The sequence below is a fragment of the Lygodium microphyllum genome, chromosome 6 (genome assembly GCF_053477565.2).
Source record: "Lygodium microphyllum isolate KBCC chromosome 6, Lygodium_microphyllum_v1.1.10, whole genome shotgun sequence".
In the NCBI taxonomy this organism is placed as follows: domain Eukaryota; kingdom Viridiplantae; phylum Streptophyta; class Polypodiopsida; order Schizaeales; family Lygodiaceae; genus Lygodium; species Lygodium microphyllum.
This window is the reverse complement of record NC_141140.1, coordinates 20,268,704-20,293,096: the sequence shown is the minus strand read 5'-3', so window position 1 is coordinate 20,293,096 and position 24,393 is coordinate 20,268,704. Positions and strand designations below refer to the sequence as shown.

General features: G+C 38.4%; 2 protein-coding genes across 2 annotated transcripts; one reads left to right on the top strand and one right to left on the bottom strand.

Annotated features, from left to right (window-relative positions):
* The first annotated feature begins 979 nt into the window (after positions 1-979).
* LOC148034353 (pentatricopeptide repeat-containing protein At4g18520, chloroplastic-like) lies at positions 980-1,636 on the top strand. Its single transcript, XM_087680656.1, has one exon. It carries the CDS (start codon positions 980-982, stop codon positions 1,634-1,636), a length of 657 nt encoding a protein of 218 aa, XP_087536782.1.
* Positions 1,637-19,913: 18,277 nt separating this feature from the next.
* Positions 19,914-20,570, bottom strand: LOC148034352 (pentatricopeptide repeat-containing protein At4g18520, chloroplastic-like). The gene has a single exon (XM_087680655.1). It carries the CDS (start codon positions 20,568-20,570, stop codon positions 19,914-19,916), a length of 657 nt encoding a protein of 218 aa, XP_087536781.1.
* Between the last annotated feature and the right edge of the window lie 3,823 nt (positions 20,571-24,393).

Genomic DNA, 24,393 nt, shown 5'->3' with positions numbered 1-24,393 from the left:
TTTCCTTTCTTGAGCTTAAGAAATCTACGCATATAGAGAAAAATCCTTATTATGGTAATCAAGCTTCCTCTCAAACTTTTATTGAGAATGCATGTAGCACTAAGAATTCAATAATCATGAACCCACTTGACTTTAGAGTCTTATAGGATTATAAAATAGAAAAAAGCATACCAAATGAGAGTGCCTCAACCAAACCAAAAATGGAAGCTCAATATGGCAAATTCAAGTTGCATGCAGTCATTGCTCACTGCAATTCAAAAAACACATTGTCAACCATGGCAAAGATATCATTGCAACACTAAATAGAGATGATGTACACATCTATTGATCTCTAAATAACAACCAATACTTGGGCAATGGGGACTGTGTACCAATCCTACTCAGCACACTTGCTGCCAATTCAGCTAAACTGATCACTGCAATGTCGATTGTAGAAGTCAAAACAGTACATGGTCCCAAAGCCCATAGGTAGCATAATAGTTAAATCACCAATTCACGTGTACAATGACTAAACTTCCTTATCAAGGTTAAGATTATAAGCTTAATTAATGGGGTTACATGGTCATTGGTTAATAAACGGATGAAGCAAAATGCTCTATGAGATAATAGTGGCAGCCACCGTGATGGGCACCTCCTCTAGCTATGACGTGATAATCAACACTAATCTTAATATGTCTGGGCTTCCATCTTACAATGCTTGCCCCAATGCCCTACATCATCTATGATGCCTAGTGCCCCAGCTCTCGCACTTCAGTCTAGTAGTGCTTGGCACACCAAATTGCTCCTTACTACACATGGCCAATGGTTGCCATTGTCATGTCTTGTAGGCTGCAAAGTGCAAACTTGTGGTAGATGCAGTGTGATATTCCCTATTTTTTACTATATAATGTTGTTTTCCTTCCATGAATGGATACTACAGGCAATGGTCCATGTGGAACATTCAAACCTCTTTCTTGGAGTTGTTCATGAATCGTAGCTCATGGCGCTGCCTCTATTGTCCTCCATGGATCAACTAGCTCTACTTGACACTATGTTATATCTAGCCATAAAGGCATGCAACAAGACTAAGGCCCTTATTCAGACCAAATATGCTTATTCTCATTTTATCTTACATACATTGGAGCTCACAAGGCTCATAGGAGAGCACTTGGTGCTAGCCTTAGCTCAGTGTGGTGCTCTTGAGGATGCACATCATGTGTTTCTATCCCTATTTGGTCAAATGGTCTTTTCATGGACAGCCATGAAATCTGGCTTGAGTGACTACGGTCAAGATCGAGAAGCACTACAAATGTATCACTCTATGAAAGTTCATGGTGTTGTGCCAGAAAAATACACTTATGTTAGTTTGTTCAAAGCATGTTCAACTTTGTTGGACTTGCAAGAAGCCCAACATCTATTTGCTGATGTAGAGATGAAGGAACTTTCTGGTAATGTTTTTAATGGAAGAAACTTAGTGATTGTTTATGCCAAATGTGAAAGCCTTGTGGAAGCTGAGGTAGTGTTTGACTATTTAGTGGAGCAGACTCTGGTATCACGGAATGCAATGCTATCATCATATGTCGAACATGATGAAGAAGTGAAGGCTTTGCTATTGTTCAGACAAATGTATGACAAGGTAATGGATTTGGATCAGTAGATCTTTTTGATTATGATTCAAGCATGTGGTACTCTTGCAAAGAAGGCTCAAAGTTCCATTCATGAGGACTGATTGAACTTTGTCATATGCATTGAAATCGGAAAGGCTTTACATTGTGATGCCCAAAAGAGGGGATTTACTACAGATGTATTTGTGTGTACTGTACTTTTAAACATGTACAACAAGTGTAGAAACATTCTAGAAGTAGAGAATATGTTTGATAGATTGTCAGAATGATGTATTGTGTCATGGGATATAATGCTCTCTACATATTCATAGCAAGGCCAACAAGGAAAGGATTTGCAATTTTATAAACAAATGCAAGGGGAATGGGTGATCATAACCCAAGAGACAATTACAATTACTTTTAGTGCAATAGATGTTCATCATGTAGAGTGACTTGGCTTTCTGAGGGATGTTTTAGTTGGAAGTACAATCTTGGGCATGTATGGGAAGAGTGGACGCCTTATTGAAGTAGAGAGTGTCTTTGGGGGCCTGTTGGTGGACAACGTAATCCTGTCAAAAGCAATGATAGTTGTTTATTCGGAGCAAGTGCAAGGAGAGCAGGCTCTACAATTGTATAGACAAATGCAAGTGGAAGGGGTGAGTTCAAATCACCAGACACTTCTCATCACTTCACACATGCCATGTTGTTTTTGAGAATGAGGAAGCTGTGTATATATGAAGAGGCAACCAGTCAAATTGTCAATTTTACATGTAGGGAGAGAATTACAAGTTGATTGCATAAGGAAGGGCATCGTCAAAGACCTGTTTGTGAAAAATGCTCTTATAAGTCTATATGGGAAGTGTGGAAGCAGAGCATATATTTGATGGGTTTTTGGATCGTGATTTGGTGTCATGGAATGCAATGCTATCGGCTTATGTTGATCAAGGTCAAGGAGACAAGGCATTGCAATGCAATGCTATCGACTTATGTTGATCAAGGTCAAGGAGACAAGGCATTGCAAATGTATACACAGATCCAAATTGAAGCAGTGAGTCTGAGGCAACAGAGTTATGCAATTCTTCTTCGAGCCTATGGTTCCCTTGCAAAGAACAAAGAAGCAGTTTCATTTGAACAAAGGACAGTGATAAGAGCAGTGTCTTTGAAGATTTTAAAAGCAATACACACAAATTTGGAGTAGAAGAAGCTCATGATAGACGCTTTTTTGTGTATTATCCTTTTGACCATGTGTTGGAAGTGTGGAAGTATTTCGGAAATAGAAGGTGTGTTTGATACATTGCCAAATAATGATCTTGTGACTTGGTGTCTAATGCTTTTAGCTTATGTTGAGCAAGTCCATGGACCTAAGGCTCTACAGTTGTATCATCAAATGTAAGAAGAGGGATGCATTCCAAATCACTGGGGACACTTGCAGTTGCCCTTCCGGCTTGTGGTTCTCTTTTATGCAAAGGTCATGCTAACAGACAATCGACCACAAGCATGCCTTTGGATATTGTAAGGGGCTTGCATGTTGATGCTTAGCAAAAGGGTTTTTCATCCCAAATCCATTTGTTGATAGCAACCTTGTTTCCATTTTTGTTGTATTTGATGGGTTGTTGGATCGGACCTATGTGTGTTGGTGTATAATGCTCTTAGCATATATTGACAAAGGTCATGGGGAAAACATTGATTCGTGCATTTGGTAGTTGTGCAATGATGAAACATGTGCAGGTAGTCTTTGATAGATTGTCTAAACCTGATGCGATATGATGGAATGCCTGCATTGTTGGGTATGCACCAAATGGTAGTAGCTTATTAAGCCGTCAAGTGTTAGAGGAAATGCAAGGGTCTGGTATTAAATAAGATAAAGGCACATTCCTTTCACTCCTGTGTGCTTGCAGTCATGCTAGCCTTGTGAAGGAAGTTGTTGAGAGTGCTTTGAAATTATGAGCAAGGATATCAGGATTACGACCAACTTGAAACATTATCTTGTCATGATTGTCCTTCTTGGGCATGCAGGGGATTTCAAGGCAATAGAAAACAATACTCTCAATGATGACATTGGAGACTGACATCTTAGTTTGGCTACATTTGTTGAGTGCATGCCAAAGACATGGCAATTTGGAGCTGGCAAGACAAGCATTTGACAGAGTGCAGTGAATTTAAATCCCGAGGATGGTCTGCTAACATGGAGAAGAGGGAAAGGGAAGAGTAGAGAACGACATGAAAAATAACCCATTTTTTGGGGAAAAAAAGGGGGCTCTGCCATTTTTGTGGCAAAAATGGGGAGGCTCTGCCTTCCCTTTTTTGCAGAAAAATCAGGATAGAGGGTGGGGGGGCTCTACCCATTTTTGTGGCAAAAATGGGGAGGCTCTGCCTTCCCTTTTTTGCAGAAAAATCAGGATAGAGGGTGGGGGGGCTCTACCATTTTTGTGGCAAAAAAAATATGGGGGGCTCTGCCTCCCCATTTTTTTGCCGAAAAATCAGGATAGAGGGTAGCCGGAGCATACCTTGAGGCAGAGCGAGGGGTAGCAGGGCATCACTAGAATCGCAATGTGGTTGGCGAAGTGTAGTCAGTGTGTCCTCTCTCCTTTCGATCACGATCACTACTACTTTTCACATGTGCATTATCTGATCATGATGGCACCGATCTCCCCCCTTCCAATGCAATCATGGACCGGCCACCTTATAAGCTCAAACATGTTGCTCATGACATTTTACCTTGAGCCCTCCGAAAATGGCAGTCTTGGTCTTCTTTCTGGCCACAAGAAGACGCCTTCTTCCTGACTTCTATATTCAATATGGGGCAGCTACCCTCCATTGCTTGAATGAGCTCCCCTTTAAAATATACCATACTCTGCTGTTTTCATGCTGTTGATGATGCCCTCGTTAATAATGCTGATCATATCTCTGCTGCTCCGTTCAAGCACATGGCTACAGCCTCATGTCTTCATGCAGCCACAGACCCTTTTCTCCAAGTCGACTGGCATGCACACTTCCAGGTTGCAGCTGGAAGCTGGCTCCTCCATTCCTTTGTACAGGCCGAAGCTCCCCTCTAAATTCATGACCTGCACTTTGGTGGTACTACACGTATTCCCCCCAAGAATTAATCGACTTTTAACTGCAGTATCATTTGGTGGCAATCTTGAAATACCCAGCGCGGGTGGTGGTATCATGCACTCTTTCCTGCATGGAAGTTGGGTCCCTTCGACGTGCAGTGTGTTGCCCAGCTTCCTTTGTGACTGCAATCTGTCTGATATGTTCCCCTCCCTTGGACTGCACCATAACAGCTTCTTGGACTGATTGAGACAATCGATGGTCTCAGACTTTCTGATTATCCCCCTTGATCAGAAGTCGTTCAAAATGATGGCATCCCCCACTTGAATCATCATGCACAAAAAGTGACTCTCCCCCTATCCTCGGGCAAAATGGGAGATCCTTCAAGAAGAGCGTGGTCACGATCCTAGACCCCGGCCTAGGTGCTTCAAAAACTTATGCCTTCAATATACTGGATTCTCGTTCTGCTGGTGAGGATAACTTCTTTGGGGCAAGGTTTCATGCTCGTTTAGGCTAGATATAGTATTACTAAAACATGCGTAACAACATGTATATGTACTCTAGTGATGGGATTTAAGAGCCTTAAGTGTATTTTCACCCAAGCCAAGAAGGTTTGTTATGGTGATGTGCCACAAGAATCAAGATGCTAAGAGAACCTCAACCCTTTAATATTCTGCAGATGAAGTGGGAGTCAATAAGCATGGACTTCGAAAAGGGATTACTCAACTATTGCTAATGGATATGACACTATCATGATAGTGATAGATAGATTAACCAAAGTTGCTCACTTGATTCTAGTCAAGATGACCTACAAATCCTCTAATGTTGCACAAATATTTATTAAGGAGGCATTCAAACTACATGGTCTACCAAGGATTCTAATCAATAATAGAGATTCTGAGTTCATCTCAAAGTTTTGGACTTGTCTATTCTAAGCCATTGAACTAAGTTATGCTTTTGTATTAGTTATTATTTGTAAATTGGTGGAAATTTTGAGAGAGTGAACAAATCATTAAAGATATCTTAGGATACTATTATGTCGTAGAACCAAGGAGATAGATTGAATATCTACTACTTGTGAAATTGGCCTATAATGCCACCTAGTTGCAGACGATTAAGATTTTCCCATTCCAAGCTCTATATGGACAAGAATACCGGATCCCATTGAACTTTGGATTCCCATTCTCAAGGTGGAAGCATTATAGCTATATGCTTGAAGACATGGACCAATAAGTTCAAGCCATTGATCACATGATATAAAGGTTGTCCACCAAGATTGTTATTCTATTTTGATCCCTAGAGAATTGTCCATACCTATAAGAAAGGAGACAAGGCTTTCCTAAGGGTGAAACATGAGAAGAGCTCACTATCCCCAGGGAAGTACTCTACGAAGTGGGAAAAGTGATGCGAAAGTAAGCGTATAAACTCAAACTACCACCTCATCTCAAGGTACATCATGCATTTCATGTGAACTTTCTTAAATCATATGTATTTAGCTCTAAACATATACACTATTATGAGTAAATAGTGTGCCATCCCAAGGGATTCTGAAAATACATATTAAAAGTGGAATCCTATTGAATGCCTAGTATAATGGAAAGATCATCTAGAAGAAGATGCCACTTGGATGGATGAGGCTATCCTTTGAAAAGAATACCCTCGGTTTCTCTTGAGATCAAAATATCTTGATTTTCCAAGGAGAAGAGGATATGATATTCCCAGTATACAACTATTACTAATAAAAGAACATGGAATTTTAAAATATTTGATTTAAAGTGCAAATATTATCAAACAAATGTTTCCATTGAAGAAATGTGAATTATTAGCATATTTGCACATTTACATGTAGATACAATCAATAAAATTTTAATATGTATATTTGAAAATATGAAAACCTTTAAAATTAAAATAAAATATTTAATATTAAGACTAGGTGATGTCCCTTGGTGCTTGCCCCTTGAGCCTTATTTATGGGTGATATCCTCTCGTGCACGCCACATTTCCCCCCTACATACTATCCTTTCTGATGCTCCTTTAGTTCCTTTTGAGCGTTCCTTAATATTCCTACAACACGTGCTCATTAGTATGTTGAAAATTTTATTTTATTATTGTTGCATGTATAGTTGTCTTTGTATTTTTATCTAATCTTTTTGCGGCATATGTATTCTTTCTTATCTTGTTTGTTATTATATATGGACCAACCTATTTGTTTTGTGGTGATTCCTTTAAGTTCTTCTTTCTGTTTGGGTAGTAAATTAATACTTTATCTCTAATTTCATATTCTTCATTTATTGTGTTATTATGATATCATTTATTTTGTCTAGATTGAGCTATGTAAAGGTTTTATTAAATTGCTAGTCTCATTAATGATTGACATTTTCATTTTAATTCTAAGTACCGATCTACTGTATCTTTATATTTATTTTTTGTTTTTAGTAAACGAATCTCTGATGGAAAAGTTCTCTCTTCCATATAATGCCCTAAATAGAATTATTTTAGTGGATGCTTGTATTGAGCATCTATATGTATGAGTTACGCATGGTAGTATATCATCCCAATTTTGCTATATGGAGGATCCACGTACATTCTAATCATTTGTTTAATCATTTTGTTAAGACATTTTGTTAACCCATTTGTTTAGGGGTGATATGGTGATGCAAATGTTTGTTTGATTCCTAAACAATCACAAATTATTTTAAGTACTTCATACTTGAAATTTTAACCTTGATTTCAAAGTATTGTCTTTTGGCAAGAATCTTATTATTTCTTCTAGTAAAAATTTTGCTATTGAATTGCCTATTGTGTTTGGTAATGCTTTGACTTCAAATTATCATGTTAGATATTCTGTTAGTACTATAATGTGAATGTGGATTGGATACTTTGATAGATTGGAGAAGTCCCACTAGTTTTCTTGTCCTTGGTTTGAATGTTTGAAAGGTTCTATAATTCTTTGAAAATGTGCTACAAAGTGATGAAGTTTTGGTGGCCAATAATAATTTTTCCTTATAAATCTAGACATTTATGGAATCCTAGGTATCCAAACAAAGGATAACCATGCAAATATTTTATATAGTTAATTTCCAAGGACTTAGGAATTACTAACTTGACTCCCTATTATTGGGCTATATAATATAACATATTATTTTGAATTAAGTATGTTTTGTGGATACTAGGATTATTATTTCGAATTTTATTTATGATTCTTTGTATGTCAAGATCTTGTTGTTGGAGTATTATTATTACTGGCATATCTATAAGTCTATGATAGGGAGATTATGAACAGGAAAAAGAAGGAAAGTGGAACAACTGCAAGTTCCCACAAACTGGGATACGTGATGGAGTCAAGGAAATGCAAATGTAGGGGCATGACACAAAGTATACAATTTCATGATGGTAGGATGGAAGAGACATATATCGAGGATGATGAAGAGATACCAGTCAAGCCCTTTTTAAGCAGAGTAAGTGTTCCAGATGTGGGAACATGGACCTATCTAGAAGAGGTAGAAGTTGCACGGGAGGAGTGGGCTTTACGAAGGATGCCACATAACTATGTGAGAATGTGTTTTTGTATGGAGGGTAGAAAGTTGTAGCAACAAATTACAAAGTCAAAAAGTGGGGTTAGTTGCGCCATTCTTTTGGTATGAGAGAGCCTATAACACAGCCATTGCACATTGAATATGGTTTTCTAATCATGACGTCAAGGATACAAATGTTGTGCAAAAACAAGTGATAGTATCACTAATTGTTCCATCTCTGTCACAAATTCATACAGGAATAAATATATCCAAGAAAGAGGATGGTAGCCTAAAACAAGTTGGTTTCAAGTTTGCCTACTTTGCAACACCATCAAGTGTTAAAAGTGTGGATCTAGAGCATGGCAGGAGCTATGGAGGATAGAAGATGAAGACAAGACTCATGTTGGCATAGACAAAGAGAGACCAACTGTTACACAAGTGAATTAGGTTCCAAGATAATTTGCTTGGACTCATAAAGACAATCTTGTGTAATGAACTGGCATTGACAAGATACTAACACTACAACAAGCAGCAGTTATAGACGCGCTTGGTACACATGCATAGCCGAGCGCGTTTAACTGTGCGTATATAAGCGCGTCTATAAGCGCATGTATATAGATGCAATTCATGCTCTATATACACACACACTTATAGACGCGCTTTCAGTTGCACGCATAGACGCGCACTAAAATTTTAAAAAATATTAAAAAACATTGTTGGTGTGTCGTTCTTTTCAAAGTAGTCCCGTCTTGCATTTCTTTTGGGTTTTTTTTTCAACAGGCGCACGACACAAAGAGAGGAGAAAGGAAGAGACAAAGAAGAAAGGGTAAAGAGAGGAGGAAGCAAGAGGCAAAGAGAAAGGAGAGGGAGGAGAAGGAGGAGTTTGTAGCCCTGTCACTACCCATCACAACACCGATTCAAGGTGAGTCCTTCTTCTTGTCTCTCTCTCTCTTTCTCTCTCCCTCCCTCCCTCCCTCTCTCTCTTTCTCTCTCTATCTTTGCTTTGAGTTGTATTTTGCTACCTTCTTATCTTTTGGTATGTTTGTTGCGACGAGGAGAACAGCCAAAGAGCAAGGATCAGATAGAGGAGAAGAAGGAGTTTGTAGTTGTGCTGCTACCCATCATAACAAATTATATTCAAGGTGAGTCCTTCTTCTCTCTCTCTCTCTCTCTCTCTCTCTCTCTCTCTCTCTCTCTCTGTTTACTCTGATTTGTATTTTGGTTCCTTCTTAGCTTTGGGTATGTTAGTTGTTGCTTGCTTTTCCTAGTTTTATTTTGTGCTTCACTGTTAATTCGCGTCTACAAGTGCATTTGATATACAGAGTAGATGCACTCGTAGACGCGCAAGTGTTAAACATCCATGAAACCTCCTAGGCTTTTTTGAGTTTTTTGGAGCTGGCGCATGTAAGAGCGCTTCTGATCCACAGAGTAGACGCGCCCGTAGATGCGCTCGCGTTAAACAACCACACCTCCTCTGAGGTTTTTTTGAGTTTTGTGGACCTGGCGCGTGTAGGAGCGCGTCTAGCGTGCAGTGTACACGCGTTGATAGACGCGCAACTTTGTTGTGAAAAATATACAAAAAGAGAGAGAGAGAGAGAGAGAGAGAGAGAGAGAGAGAGAGAGAGAGAGAGAGAGAGAGAGAGAGAGAGAGAGAGAGAGAGAGAGAGAGAGAGAGAGAGAGAGAGAGAGAGAGAGAGAGAGAGAGAGAGAGAGAGAGAGAGAGAGAGAGACAAATAGATAGACATATAGATAGAAATACTCACTACAATGCAATGGCACCTTAAGTGTAACGGATCCTTGCAACAGATCCTAGCTTATAAAATCACTTTTTTTTTACTGTATTAGCTACCTTGTAAAATTACTTATCTCTCACACTGGTACTACACGATCTTTGCAATGGACTTTTACAAGAAGGGGCTCATCATAGATAAGGTATGTTTTGTTATTGCATGAGAAGTATGGCTAATATTCTTGAGTAATGTTCTTGTGTTTTCCCCAAATACACAAAATTTGATGGGGGGGGAAGCCAGAGAGCATGTGGTTGCATGGCAACCACATGTTCTCTGTTTTTTTTTTCAAACACTATTTTGCGCGTCTAAATTTGCGTCTAATTTGCAGGTGAAATTGCATCTATGTGCGCGTGTATATGCTCATCTATAAGTACGTCTATATGAGCATCTATATTCGGGTGTATATGCGTGTCTATATGCGCATGTAGTTTTCACTATAAGCATGCTTGTAGACGCGGTAATAAATGCGCCCGACATTTTTAAACACAATTCAAATATTGCGTCTACAAGCGTGCCTATGGAGCCTTTTTGTTGCAGTGTAAGTGAAAGTAAAAATCATCATGATATTGTATTCATTCCATTGTCAAGTACAATGCTTTATAGAAGTTGGGTTGTTCCACTCTCCTCACTGTGCATATGGGATCCAGCACATCTCTTCCTGGAGCATATATAATTTGTCTATTTCTCAACATCAAGGAATGAGAACAACAAACCTCCTACTTATGCAGAAGGTGATTCAAGTAGGAGGACATGCAAGATGGAGGCATAGAATTTCCAAAGATGCACAAAAGAGAATAGAGGCAATTGCTTGCATGGTTGTGACCTTGGAGGAGATAAGTGGAACTTGAGAGGCAGCATTCAATATTTCGAGTCTTGACATACAGCTATTATGATATACACAGCCCAAAAGCATACACCTAGGAAGAGAAGGATGAAAAGGATCTAGAAAACCACTCCGTCGTGCAAGTTGAATGTGATACAATTGGCAGTTCATCATGAAGAAGCTAGCCTTTCAAAGAATCTCAAATTCCTGCATAAGGGTTGAGGAAATGGAGAAACATATGTTCTAGGATTGCCTACATGTAACCCTAATCTAGAGAAGGCTTAAGAGGTGGCTAAAAGATGCAAATCTTAATGCTACTTTTGACATGGCTATTATCCTTTTTGCTTATCAAGCCTGCTTAGATGACAATAGCTGGAGGTCAATTTTGACATGGCTACTATCCTTTTTGCTGATCAAGCCTGCTTAGATGACAATAGTTGGAGGTCATCAATCTAGTTGCAACAATAATCATCAGGTTTAGTTGGAAAGACTAGTTTTCGCTTTCACCCAAATGAGAAACCAAAAAATTGCATAGGTTAATTAAAACAAAGACTATCCTTCTGTCCTTGTGTCCTCAAGTCCAAACACTAGATGTGCAAGCTCTTGTTTAGGAACTTAGCAAACACTAGATGTACAAGCTCTTCTTTAGGAAGTTGAGCAACATGGCCCGAGGTCGAGCTACATCTCTATGATGTTGTATTCACTTTACCTTTTTAAATTAATTCATTACGCATTACAAACTCATACAAAGATGATTAGCCAAGCCTATTGCAACCAAGATGGCACCACACATCAAGAAGTTATTAATCCACACCGAATATGGTTTTGTCAAAGGACACTTTTTTTACTTGAGCAAGCTAACTATTATGAGACAAAAAGTGGCATTACCACAAATTAACACTGAAAAAGCATTACAAGATTGATTGGAGGTACATCAAACAAGTTATGATACGAATAGAGTTCCATGAGAAGATTGTTGGTCTTCCAAGGTTCTTCTCACAATATTCGTTAGGCTTGCATCTTTGAAAACAGTACTCTACTGGAACGTATGACTATTAAAAAAAGGGTTCAAACAAGGCTACCAGTTAAAATTCCATCCTCTTTTCCTTGGCAAAACCCATCTTCATTATATTATCTGGAAGGGATAACACATGAGGGGCAAACTAAATGGAAAAGCTCAGAAGGAAGCAATCTCCTGAAGCAAAGATTCACTGATGATTTGATGTAGACAAGGAGAAAAAGAGGAAAGCTCCACAGGGATTTGAGCATCCAATACGACTCAAAATCAATTTAAGAGTCCAACCTGATCAGTATATCAGAGGAAACTTTGTTCAATCTGGGTTGGACTAGACAAATCTCTAGGATAATAAATATATTTGGGTATGTAAAAATTCTAATACGTATTGATGTGTGCGAGGACAAAGACAAACTAGGTTCTTTATGAACTCAAGTGAAAAGTGGGTGTGGAAGTTCTAGGAAAGCCCTTCCAAGTTCCCAATTCCACATGGTCGAAGTACTGGAGGTTACGTTCTATTTACATCTGATGTCTTATTAATACCACATGGTCGAAGGATTGTGGAGCAAGGCAAGGAAGTGATAAATATGCAGAAGGCTTGGACCTATTGGACATCACTATGTAATGAATGGTTTTAGACAATCTGTCTGCGTTAGGAATCTGCGTTAGGTGCCTCAGAAGTTGGACCAAGTGGCCCAAAGTACAAACTCAAAATAGACATTGTAATTTGTATCAAATCCTGCGAACGCTACATCCGTTAACTACGCCATCATGAACATCCCAAGTTCATGATGTTGGTATTACACATGTTTGCAAGCAAGAAATGCCTTTTGAGTAGATTCCCTTTTCTAAAAATCAGAGCAAGTGCACCTACGCTCTTCTTTGATGCGTATATCATAATAGCTCTATGTCAAGACTTGAAATATTGAATGCTGCCTCTCAAGTTCCACTTATCTCCTCCAAGGTCACAACCATGCAAGCAACTGTCTATTCTCTTTTGTGCATCTTTGGAAATTCTATGCCCCCATCTTGCATCTCCTCCTACATAAACCACCTTTTGCAGAAGGAGGAGGTTTGTTGTTCTCATTCCTTGATATTGAGAAATAGACAAATGATATATGCTCCAGGAAGAGATGTCCTGGATCCCATATGCACAATGAGGAGAGTGGAACAACCTAACTTTTATAAAGCATTGTACTTCATAATGGAATGAATACAATATCATGATGATTTTTACTTTCACTTAGTATCTTGTCAGTGTCAGTTCATTACACAAGATTGTCTTTATGAGTCCAAGCTAATTATCTTGGAACCTAATTCACTTGTGTAACAGTTGGTCTCTCTTTGTCTATGCCAACATGAGTCTTGTCTTCATCTTCTATCCTCCATAGCTCTTGCCATGCTCGAGATCCGCACTTTTAACATTTGATGGTGTTGCAAAGTAGGAAAACTTGAAACCAACTTGTTTTAGGCTACCATCCTCTTCCTTGGATATATTTATTCTTGTATGAATTGGTGACAGATGGAACAATTGGTGATACTATCATATTCATTGTGCAATGGCCGTGTTATAGGCTCTCTCATACCAAAAGCATGGCACAACTAACCCCACTTGTTGACTTTGTAATTTGTTGCTACAACTCTTTCTACCCTCCATACAAAAACACATTCTCATATAGTTATGTGGCATCCTTCGTAAAGCCCACTCCTCCCATGCAACTTCTACCTCTTCTACATTGGTCGATGTTCCCACATCTGGCACACTTACTCTGCTTGAAAAGGGCTTGACTGGTATCTCTTCATCCTCTTCATCATCCTTGATATATGTCTCTTCCATCCTACCACCATCAAATTGTATACTTTGTGGCATGCCCCTACATTTGCATTGCCTTGACTCCATCACGTATCCCAGTTTGTGGGAACTTGCAGTTGTTCCAATTCTTTTTCCTACAGACTTACAGATATGCCAGTAATAATAATACTCCAACAACAAGATCTTGACATACAAAGAATCATAAATAAAATTCGAAATAATAATCCTAGTATCCACAAAACATACTTAATTCAAAATAATATGTTATATTATATAGCCCAATAATAGGGAGTCAAGTTAGTAATTCCTAAGTCCTTGGAAATTAACTATATAAAATATTTGCATGGTTATCCTTTGTTTGGATACCTAGGATTCCATAAATGCCTAGATTTATAAGGAAAAATTATTATTGGCCACCAAAACTTCATCACTTTGTAGCACATTTTCAAAGAATTATAGAACCTTTCAAACATTCAAACCAAGGACAAGAAAACTAGTGGGACTTCTCCAATCTATCAAAGTATCCAATCCACATTCACATTATAGTACTAACAGAATATCTAACATGATAATTTGAAGTCAAAGCATTACCAAACACAATAGGCAATTCAATAGCAAAATTTTTACTAGAAGAAATAATAAGATTCTTACCAAAAGACAATACTTTGAAATCAATGTTAAAATTTCAAGTATGAAGTACTTAAAATAATTTGTGATTGTTTAGGAATCAAACAAACATTTGCATCACCATATCACCCCTAAACAAATGGGTTAACAAAATGTCTTAACAAAATGATTAAACAAATGATTAGAATGTACGTGGATCCTCCATATAGCAAAATTGGGATGATATACTACCATGCGTAACTCATACATATAGATGCTCAATACAAGCATCCACTAAAATAATTCTATTTAGGGCATTATATGGAAGAGAGGACTTTTCCATCAGAGATTCGTTTACTAAAAACAAAAAATAAATATAAAGATACAGTAGATCGGTACTTAGAATTAAAATGAAAATGTCAATCATTAATGAGACTAGCAATTTAATAAAACCTTTACATAGCTCAATCTAGACAAAATAAATGATATCATAATAACACAATAAATGAAGAATATGAAATTAGAGATAAAGTATTAATTTACTACCCAAACAGAAAGAAGAACTTAAAGGAATCACCACAAAACAAATAGGTTGGTCCATATATAATAACAAACAAGATAAGAAAGAATACATATGCCGCAAAAAGATTAGATAAAAATACAAAGACAACTATACATGCAACAATAATAAAATAAAATTTTCAACATACTAATGAGCACGTGTTGTAGGAATATTAAGGAACGCTCAAAAGGAACTAAAGGAGCATCAGAAAGGATAGTATGTAGGGGGGAAATGTGGCGTGCACGAGAGGATATCACCCATAAATAAGGCTCAAGGGGCAAGCACCAAGGGACATCACCTAGTCTTAATATTAAATATTTTATTTTAATTTTAAAGGTTTTCATATTTTCAAATATACATATTAAAATTTTATTGATTGTATCTACATGTAAATGTGCAAATATGCTAATAATTCACATTTCTTCAATGGAAACATTTGTTTGATAATATTTGCACTTTAAATCAAATATTTTAAAATTCCATGTTCTTTTATTAGTAATAGTTGTATACTGGGAATATCATATCCTCTTCTCCTTGGAAAATCAAGATATTTTGATCTCAAGAGAAACCGAGGGTATTCTTTTCAAAGGATAGCCTCATCCATCCAAGTGGCATCTTCTTCTAGATGATCTTTCCATTATACTAGGCATTCAATAGGATTCCACTTTTAAGATGTATTTTCAGAATCCCTTGGGATGGCACACTATTTACTCATAATAGTGTATATGTTTAGAGCTAAATACATATGATTTAAGAAAGTTCACATGAAATGCATGATGTACCTTGAGATGAAGTGGTAGTTTGAGTTTATACGCTTACTTTCACATCACTTTTCCCACTTCGTAGAGTACTTCCCTGGGGATAGTGAGCTCTTCTCATGTTTCACCCTTAGGAAAGCCTTGTCTCCTTTCTTATAGGTATGGACAATTCTCTAGGGATAAAAATAGAATAACAATCTTGGTGGACAACCTTTATATCATGTGATCAATGGCTTGAACTTATTGGTCCATGTCTTCAAGCATATAGCTATAATGCTTCCACCTTGAGAATGGGAATCCAAAGTTCAATGGGATCCGGTATTCTTGTCCATATAGAGCTTGGAGTGGGAAAATCTTAATCGTCTGCAACTAGGTGGCATTATAGGCAAATTTCACAAGTAGTAGATATTCAATCTATCTCCTTGGTTCTACGACATAATAGTATCCTAAGATATCTTTAATGATTTGTTCACTCTCTCAAAATTTCCACCAATTTACAAATAATAACTAATACAAAAGCATAACTTAGTTCAATGGCTTAGAATAGACAAGTCCAAAACTTTGAGATGAACTCAGAATCTCTATTATTGATTAGAATCCTTGGTAGACCATGTAGTTTGAATGCCTCCTTAATAAATATTTGTGCAACATTAGAGGATTTGTAGGTCATCTTGACTAGAATCAAGTGAGCAACTTTGGTTAATCTATCTATCACTATCATGATAGTGTCATATCCATTAGCAATAGTTGAGTAATCCCTTTTCGAAGTCCATGCTTATTGACTCCCACTTCATCTACAGAATATTAAAGGGTTGAGGTTCTCTTAGCATCTTGATTCTTGTGGCACATCACCATAACAAACCTTCTTGGCTTGGGTGAAAATACACTTAAGGCTCTTAAATCCCATCACTAGAGTACATATACATGTTGTTACGCATGTTTTAGTAATACTATATCTAGCCTAAACGAGCATGAAACCTTGCCCCAAAGAAGTTATCCTCACCAGCAGAACGAGAATCCAGTATATTGAAGGCATAAGTTTTTGAAGCACCTAGGCCGGGGTCTAGGATCGTGACCACGCTCTTCTTGAAGGATCTCCCATTTTGCCTGAGGATAGGGGGAGAGTCACTTTTTGTGCATGATGATTCAAGTGGGGGATGCCATCATTTTGAACGACTTCTGATCAAGGGGGATAATCAGAAAGTCTGAGACCATCGATTGTCTCAATCAGTCCAAGAAGCTGTTATGGTGCAGTCCAAGGGAGGGGAACATATCAGACAGATTGCAGTCACAAAGGAAGCTGGGCAACACGCTGCACGTCGAAGGGACCCAACTTCCATGCAGGAAAGAGTGCATGATACCACCACCCGCGCTGGGTATTTCAAGATTGCCACCAAATGATACTGCAGTTAAAAGTCGATTAATTCTTGGGGGGAATACGTGTAGTACCACCAAAGTGCACGTCATGAATTTAGAGGGGAGCTTTGGCCTGTACAAAGGAATGGAGGAGCCAGCTTCCAGCTGCAACCTGGAAGTGTGCATGCCAGTCGACTTGGAGAAAAGGGTTTGTGGCTGCATGAAGACATGAGGCTGTAGCCATGTGCTTGAACGGAGCAGCAGAGATATGATTAGCATTATTAACGAGGGCATCATCAACAGCATGAAAACAGCAGAGTATGGTATATTTTAAAGGGGAGCTCATTCAAGCAATGGAGGGTAGCTGCCCCATATTGAATATAGAAGTCAGGAAGAAGGCGTCTTCTTGTGGCCAGAAAGAAGACCAAGACTGCCATTTTCGGAGGGCTCAAGGTAAAATGTCATGAGCAACATGTTTGAGCTGATAAGGTGGCCGGTCCATGATTGCATTGGAAGGGGGGAGATCGGTGCCATCATGATCAGATAATGCACATAAGAAAAGTAGTAGTGATCGTGATCGAAAGGAGAGAGGACACGCTGACTACACTTCGCCAACCACATTGCGATTCTAGTGATGCCCTGCTACCCCTCGCTCTGCCTCAAGGTATGCTCCGGCTACCCTCTATCCTGATTTTTTGGCAAAAAAATGGGGAGGCAGAGCCCCCCATATTTTTTTTGCCACAAAAATGGTAGAGCCCCCCCACCCTCTATCCTAATTTTTCTGCAAAAAAGGGAAGGCAGAGCCTCCCCATTTTTGCCACAAAAATGGCAGAGCCCCCTTTTTTTCCCCAAAAAATGGGTTATTTTTCATGTCGTTCTCTACTCTTCCCTTTCCCTCTTCTCCATGTTAGCAGACCATCCTCGGGATTTAAATTCACTGCACTCTGTCAAATGCTTGTCTTGCCAGCTCCAAATTGCCATGTCTTTGGCATGCACTCAACAAATGTAGCCAAACTAAGATGTCAGTCTCCAATGTCATCATTGAGAGTATTGTTTTCTATTGCCTTGAAATCCCCTGCATGCCCAAGAAGGACAATCATGACAAGATAATGTTTCAAGTTGGTCGTAATCCTGATATCCTTGCTCATAATTTCAAAGCACTCTCAACAACTTCCTTCACAAGGCTAGCATGACTGCAAGCACACAGGAGTGAAAGGAATGTGCCTTTATCTTATTTAATACCAGACCCTTGCATTTCCTCTAACACTTGACGGCTTAATAAGCTACTACCATTTGGTGCATACCCAACAATGCAGGCATTCCATCATATCGCATCAGGTTCAGACAATCTATCAAAGACTACCTGCACATGTTTCATCATTGCACAACTACCAAATGCACGAATCAATGTTTTCCCCATGACCTTTGTCAATATATGCTAAGAGCATTATACACCAACACACATAGGTCCGATCCAACAACCCATCAAATACAACAAAAATGGAAACAAGGTTGCTATCAACAAATGGATTTGGGATGAAAAACCCTTTTGCTAAGCATCAACATGCAAGCCCCTTACAATATCCAAAGGCATGCTTGTGGTCGATTGTCTGTTAGCATGACCTTTGCATAAAAGAGAACCACAAGCCGGGAGGGCAACTGCAAGTGTCCCCAGTGATTTGGAATGCATCCCTCTTCTTACATTTGATGATACAACTGTAGAGCCTTAGGTCCATGGACTTGCTCAACATAAGCTAAAAGCATTAGACACCAAGTCACAAGATCATTATTTGGCAATGTATCAAACACACCTTCTATTTCCGAAATACTTCCACACTTCCAACACATGGTCAAAAGGATAATACACAAAAAAGCGTCTATCATGAGCTTCTTCTACTCCAAATTTGTGTGTATTGCTTTTAAAATCTTCAAAGACACTGCTCTTATCACTGTCCTTTGTTCAAATGAAACTGCTTCTTTGTTCTTTGCAAGGGAACCATAGGCTCGAAGAAGAATTGCATAACTCTGTTGCCTCAGACTCACTGCTTCAATTTGGATCTGTGTATACATTTGCAATGCCTTGTCTCCTTGACCTTGATCAACATAAGTCGATAGCATTGCATTGCAATGCCTTGTCTCCTTGACCTTGATCAACATAAGCCGATAGCATTGCATTCCATGACACCAAATCACGATCCAAAAACCCATCAAATATATGCTCTGCTTCCACACTTCCCATATAGACTTATAAGAGCATTTTTCACAAACAGGTCTTTGACGATGCCCTTCCTTATGCAATCAACTTGTAATTCTCTCCCTACATGTAAAATTGACAATTTGACTGGTTGCCTCTTCATATATACACAGCTTCCTCATTCTCAAAAACAACATGGCATGTGTGAAGTGATGAGAAGTGTCTGGTGATTTGAACTCACCCCTTCCACTTGCATTTGTCTATACAATTGTAGAGCCTGCTCTCCTTGCGCTTGCTCCGAATAAACAACTATCATTGCTTTTGACAGGATTACGTTGTCCACCAACAGGCCCCCAAAGACACTCTCTACTTCAATAAGGCGTCCACTCTTCCCATACATGCCCAAGATTGTACTTCCAACTAAAACATCCCTCAGAAAGCCAAGTCACTCTACATGATGAACATCTATTGCACTAAAAGTAATTGTAATTGTCTCTTGGGTTATGATCACCCATTCCCCTTGCATTTGTTTATAAAATTGCAAATCCTTTCCTTGTTGGCCTTGCTATGAATATGTAGAGAGCATTATATCCCGTGACACAATACATCATTCTGACAATCTATCAAACATATTCTCTACTTCTAGAATGTTTCTACACTTGTTGTACATGTTTAAAAGTACAGTACACACAAATACATCTGTAGTAAATCCCCTCTTTTGGGCATCACAATGTAAAGCCTTTCCGATTTCAATGCATATGACAAAGTTCAATCGGTCCTCATGAATGGAACTTTGAGCCTTCTTTGCAAGAGTACCACATGCTTGAATCATAATCAAAAAGATCTACTGATCCAAATCCATTACCTTGTCATACATTTGTCTGACCAATAGCAAAGCCTTCACTTCTTCATCATGTTCGACATATGCTGATAGCATTGCATTCCATGATACCAGAGTCTGCTCCACTAAATAGTCAAACACTACCTCAGCTTCCACAAGGCTTTCACATTTGGCATAAACAATCACTAAGTTTCTTCCATTAAAAACATTACCAGAAAGGTCCTTCATCTCTACATCAGCAAATAGATGTTGGGCTTCTTGCAAGTCCAACAAAGTTGAACATGCTTTGAACAAACTAACATAAGTGTATTTTTCTGGCACAACACCATGAACTTTCATAGAGTGATACATTTGTAGTGCTTCTCGATCTTGACCGTAGTCACTCAAGCCAGATTTCATGGCTGTCCATGAAAAGACCATTTGACCAAATAGGGATAGAAACACATGATGTGCATCCTCAAGAGCACCACACTGAGCTAAGGCTAGCACCAAGTGCTCTCCTATGAGCCTTGTGAGCTCCAATGTATGTAAGATAAAATGAGAATAAGCATATTTGGTCTGAATAAGGGCCTTAGTCTTGTTGCATGCCTTTATGGCTAGATATAACATAGTGTCAAGTAGAGCTAGTTGATCCATGGAGGACAATAGAGGCAGCGCCATGAGCTACGATTCATGAACAACTCCAAGAAAGAGGTTTGAATGTTCCACATGGACCATTGCCTATAGTATCCATTCATGGAAGGAAAACAACATTATATAGTAAGAAATAGGGAATATCACACTGCATCTACCACAAGTTTGCACTTTGCAGCCTGCAAGACATGACAATGGCAACCATTGGCCATGTGTAGTAAGGAGCAATTTGGTGTGCCAAGCACTACTAGACTGAAGTGCGAGAGCTGGGGCACTAGGCATCATAGATGATGTAGGGCATTGGGGCAAGCATTCTAAGATGGAAGCCCAGACATATTAAGATTAGTGTTGATTATCACGTCATAGCTAGAGGAGGTGCCCATCACGGCGGCTGCCACTATTATCTCATAGAGCATTTTGCTTCATCCGTTTATTAACCAATGACCATGTAACCCCATTAATTAAGCTTATAATCTTAACCTTGATAAGGAAGTTTAGTCATTGTACACGTGAATTGGTGATTTAACTATTATGCTACCTATGGGCTTTGGGACCATGTACTGTTTTGACTTCTACAATCGACATTGCAGTGATCAGTTTAGCTGAATTGGCAGCAAGTGTGCTGAGTAGGATTGGTACACAGTCCCCATTGCCCAAGTATTGGTTGTTATTTAGAGATCAATAGATGTGTACATCATCTCTATTTAGTGTTGCAATGATATCTTTGCCATGGTTGACAATGTGTTTTTTGAATTGCAGTGAGCAATGACTGCATGCAACTTGAATTTGCCATATTGAGCTTCCATTTTTGGTTTGGTTGAGGCACTCTCATTTGGTATGCTTTGTTCTATTTTATAATCCTATAAGACTCTAAAGTCAAGTGGGTTCATGATTATTGAATTCTTAGTGCTACATGCATTCTCAATAAAAGTTTGAGAGGAAGCTTGATTACCATAATAAGGATTTTTCTCTATATGCGTAGATTTCTTAAGCTCAAGAAAGGAAAACATTTAAGAGTAGGATTGAAGAAGGAGCCCTACAAACTTGCTAAGTGTGAAACATCTTTTGCAAGCTTTAGCAACTACACTTCAAGTTGTAACTCCATTGAATGAGGTAGGTACCCATATCACATTTCTCTTTGAGTTATTTTTCTATGTTTATGCATTTTAGTTTTTAACTTTTGAGAGAGAGTGTGTATGTGTATGTGAGTGTGTGTTCTAAGCTTTGTACCATTATGTAATTTTATATATTATTGATTAACGATAGCATACAAGTTATATGTCTCTCTCCAGATTATGGGTCCTAGTCACCCAAAAAGAGATACTTTGCAATTGAGTATTTTTGGTGCATTCTCTTGAAAGAGAAATGCACAAAGGGACACGATGGGATCATCATCATATCCAATTACTTCTCAACTAGGCAACATGATGTGGTAGACAATTTGTTGGAAAAATTATATCATCCTTGTGTCTGCCATTCAAAGACATAAAACTCTTTGAAGTAGCAAAAGTACTTAGTCCAAAGGACTATACTATTGAGCACAAGCTAACGTTTGCAATGGGAAGGATTTGGATATTGCCTATTCTTTTAGAAAAACTTGGGGACTACTTAGCTTATGTGAATGCATGTAACTTGCAATATGAGGATTTCATGATCAAATTGAAAAAGGACTTGTCCATGCATGAGTATGCATGGGGCATGGGCAAAATGTGGAACTGACGAGCATTGGGAGCAACTGTATGGAGAAATCAAGAAATTTTGGCATGCTTGTCTAGTGATTGTTGCAACTACCTCGCGCTATGGATTGGGATGCCATGTGTAGTGCTTGAGATGGCTTGAAAGAGCATCGAAATCCCAATGTGATGACAACATAAGAAAGTGATTTTCTTCTTATTGATTTTGATAACATGTGCTGATCCATTAAGCTTTTATCTCAATATAATAAAGAATGTATTGGCTTGCATTTATGATCATTTTTGAAGCCTTACAATGTGGATTGTAGTTTTAGTTTTGTAGAAACTTGTAACTCTTAAGTTTACATAATAGATTTTTAAATTTATATATTAAAAATATATTTTAAAAATTGATTTTTTTTCATGGATATGCTCTCAAAAGGCACTAGAAAAAATTTACCTTTCCTAAAGAAAGGTCCCTTGAAGAATGCCCTTCTTGAGATAATGGGGTCCTAACTTGCAAAAATGAAGGCTTTCTCCTACCCTACATGGAACTCATAGAGTGATTCCTAAACCTGCTCTCTGTCTCTCTCTCTCATCCTTACCTTTGGCATATTCGAGCCATCATCACTCAAGCATCAAATATGAGTACCTCCTCTCAATGGACTCATTGTATTGGACCACCCATGAGAGATTCTTGCCTCAAGGAGAGTACAATGTTTCTATAGAGTCTTGTTGATCAGAGTTTGAAACTCTTTAAGAGATTATTATGTTGAAAAAAATGTTTTCTAACACAAAGGAGACTCTGCGTAAGAGATTTCATGCATTAGAATATTTGATCTATGCTTAAGAGAGTGTACCTTGTGACTATATGGTACATATGCTTTACTAGTTTTTGGTTGGTTTCATTTTGAGAATATGCCATGGTTTTGTTTTCTTGATGTATATTTATGTAAATGCAAAGCATCATAATCTTTTGGTAATAGTGAAGAATTGCTATTTTCTTTTTGTGTCACTTTATATCTATGGTTTGTATGACTATGAATTAGTAGTCGTGCTATGAATGTATGCATGCAAATTGTGAATGACCTAGGATACGTCCATGTGGGGGTATCTTGCATAGATATATTTATATGTAGAATTGATAGATTGCATAAAAAAGAACGAAAAAAAAGGATTGATTACAAAAGAACGAAAATGAAAGCTCACAAAAATAAAATCCCCATTCTCGGTGAGGATATCTTGACTAATTTGGGAATGCATTTTTCTTCCTTAGTGGAACGGTAAAAAACCTTGAAGTGAAGGGAGTGAACCTTGAAGTGGAAGCACATAGTGGAAGTAGGAGCTAGCGAGAGAGAGAGAGAGAGAGAGAGAGAGAGAGAGAGAGAGAGAGAGAGAGAGAGAGAGAGAGAGAGAGAGAGAGAGAGAGAGAGAGAGAGAGAGAGAGAGAGAGAGAGAGAGAGAGAGAGAGAGAGAGAGAGAGAGAGAGAGAGAGAGAGAGAGAGAGAGAGAGAGAGAGAGAGAGAGAGAATGTGTGGAAACTCCAACAATGTGTGAACGCCTTTCTTTTTATTCAAATGTCATTGAAAGAATACAAAATAAAATGACAATGATAGGCATTTGTCACTTGTAGTGTATAGGTGTGTAGGTAACTAATACATGGTGTAGATATTGTCGTAACTAATACATGGGCAATTAGGCATATGTGCCTTACTTCTAACAACATCTTACTTTAAGGTGAATGTGCCCTTACTGAGGAGAGAACAAGAGAAAGTGAAAATTACAAATATACATAAGTACAACAGGATGAGGAAAGATGCCATATCTTTAACGTTCATCAACTCCCCAAGGAAGACAAAATGCTTCGTTGAGAGACTTTTAGTAAGGAGATCTGCAGGATTTTGGTCAATTGAGATCTTAACAAGCTCAATGAACTTGTCCTCAATGACCTCTCGAATAAAGTGATAATGCATCTTAGTGTGCTTCGTTTGCATATGGAAGATCATATTTTTTTCCAATTGAATAGTACTCATAGAATCTAAATGCAAAAGTAGGGACCACATCAGTAATGTTAAGGTTTGCCACTAGACAACCTAACCAGAGAGTCTCCTTGCAATCCTTGCAAGCCTCAGTGGTTGCAACATACTCTTAACTTGTAGGGCTATGCATTTATGCAC

Bases quoted from the DNA above. Each gene is read 5' to 3' on its own strand.
- LOC148034353 (XM_087680656.1), top strand. From the start codon at position 980: ATGGCGCTGCCTCTATTGTCCTCCATGGATCAACTAGCTCTACTTGAC.
- LOC148034352 (XM_087680655.1), bottom strand. From the start codon at position 20,570: ATGGCGCTGCCTCTATTGTCCTCCATGGATCAACTAGCTCTACTTGAC.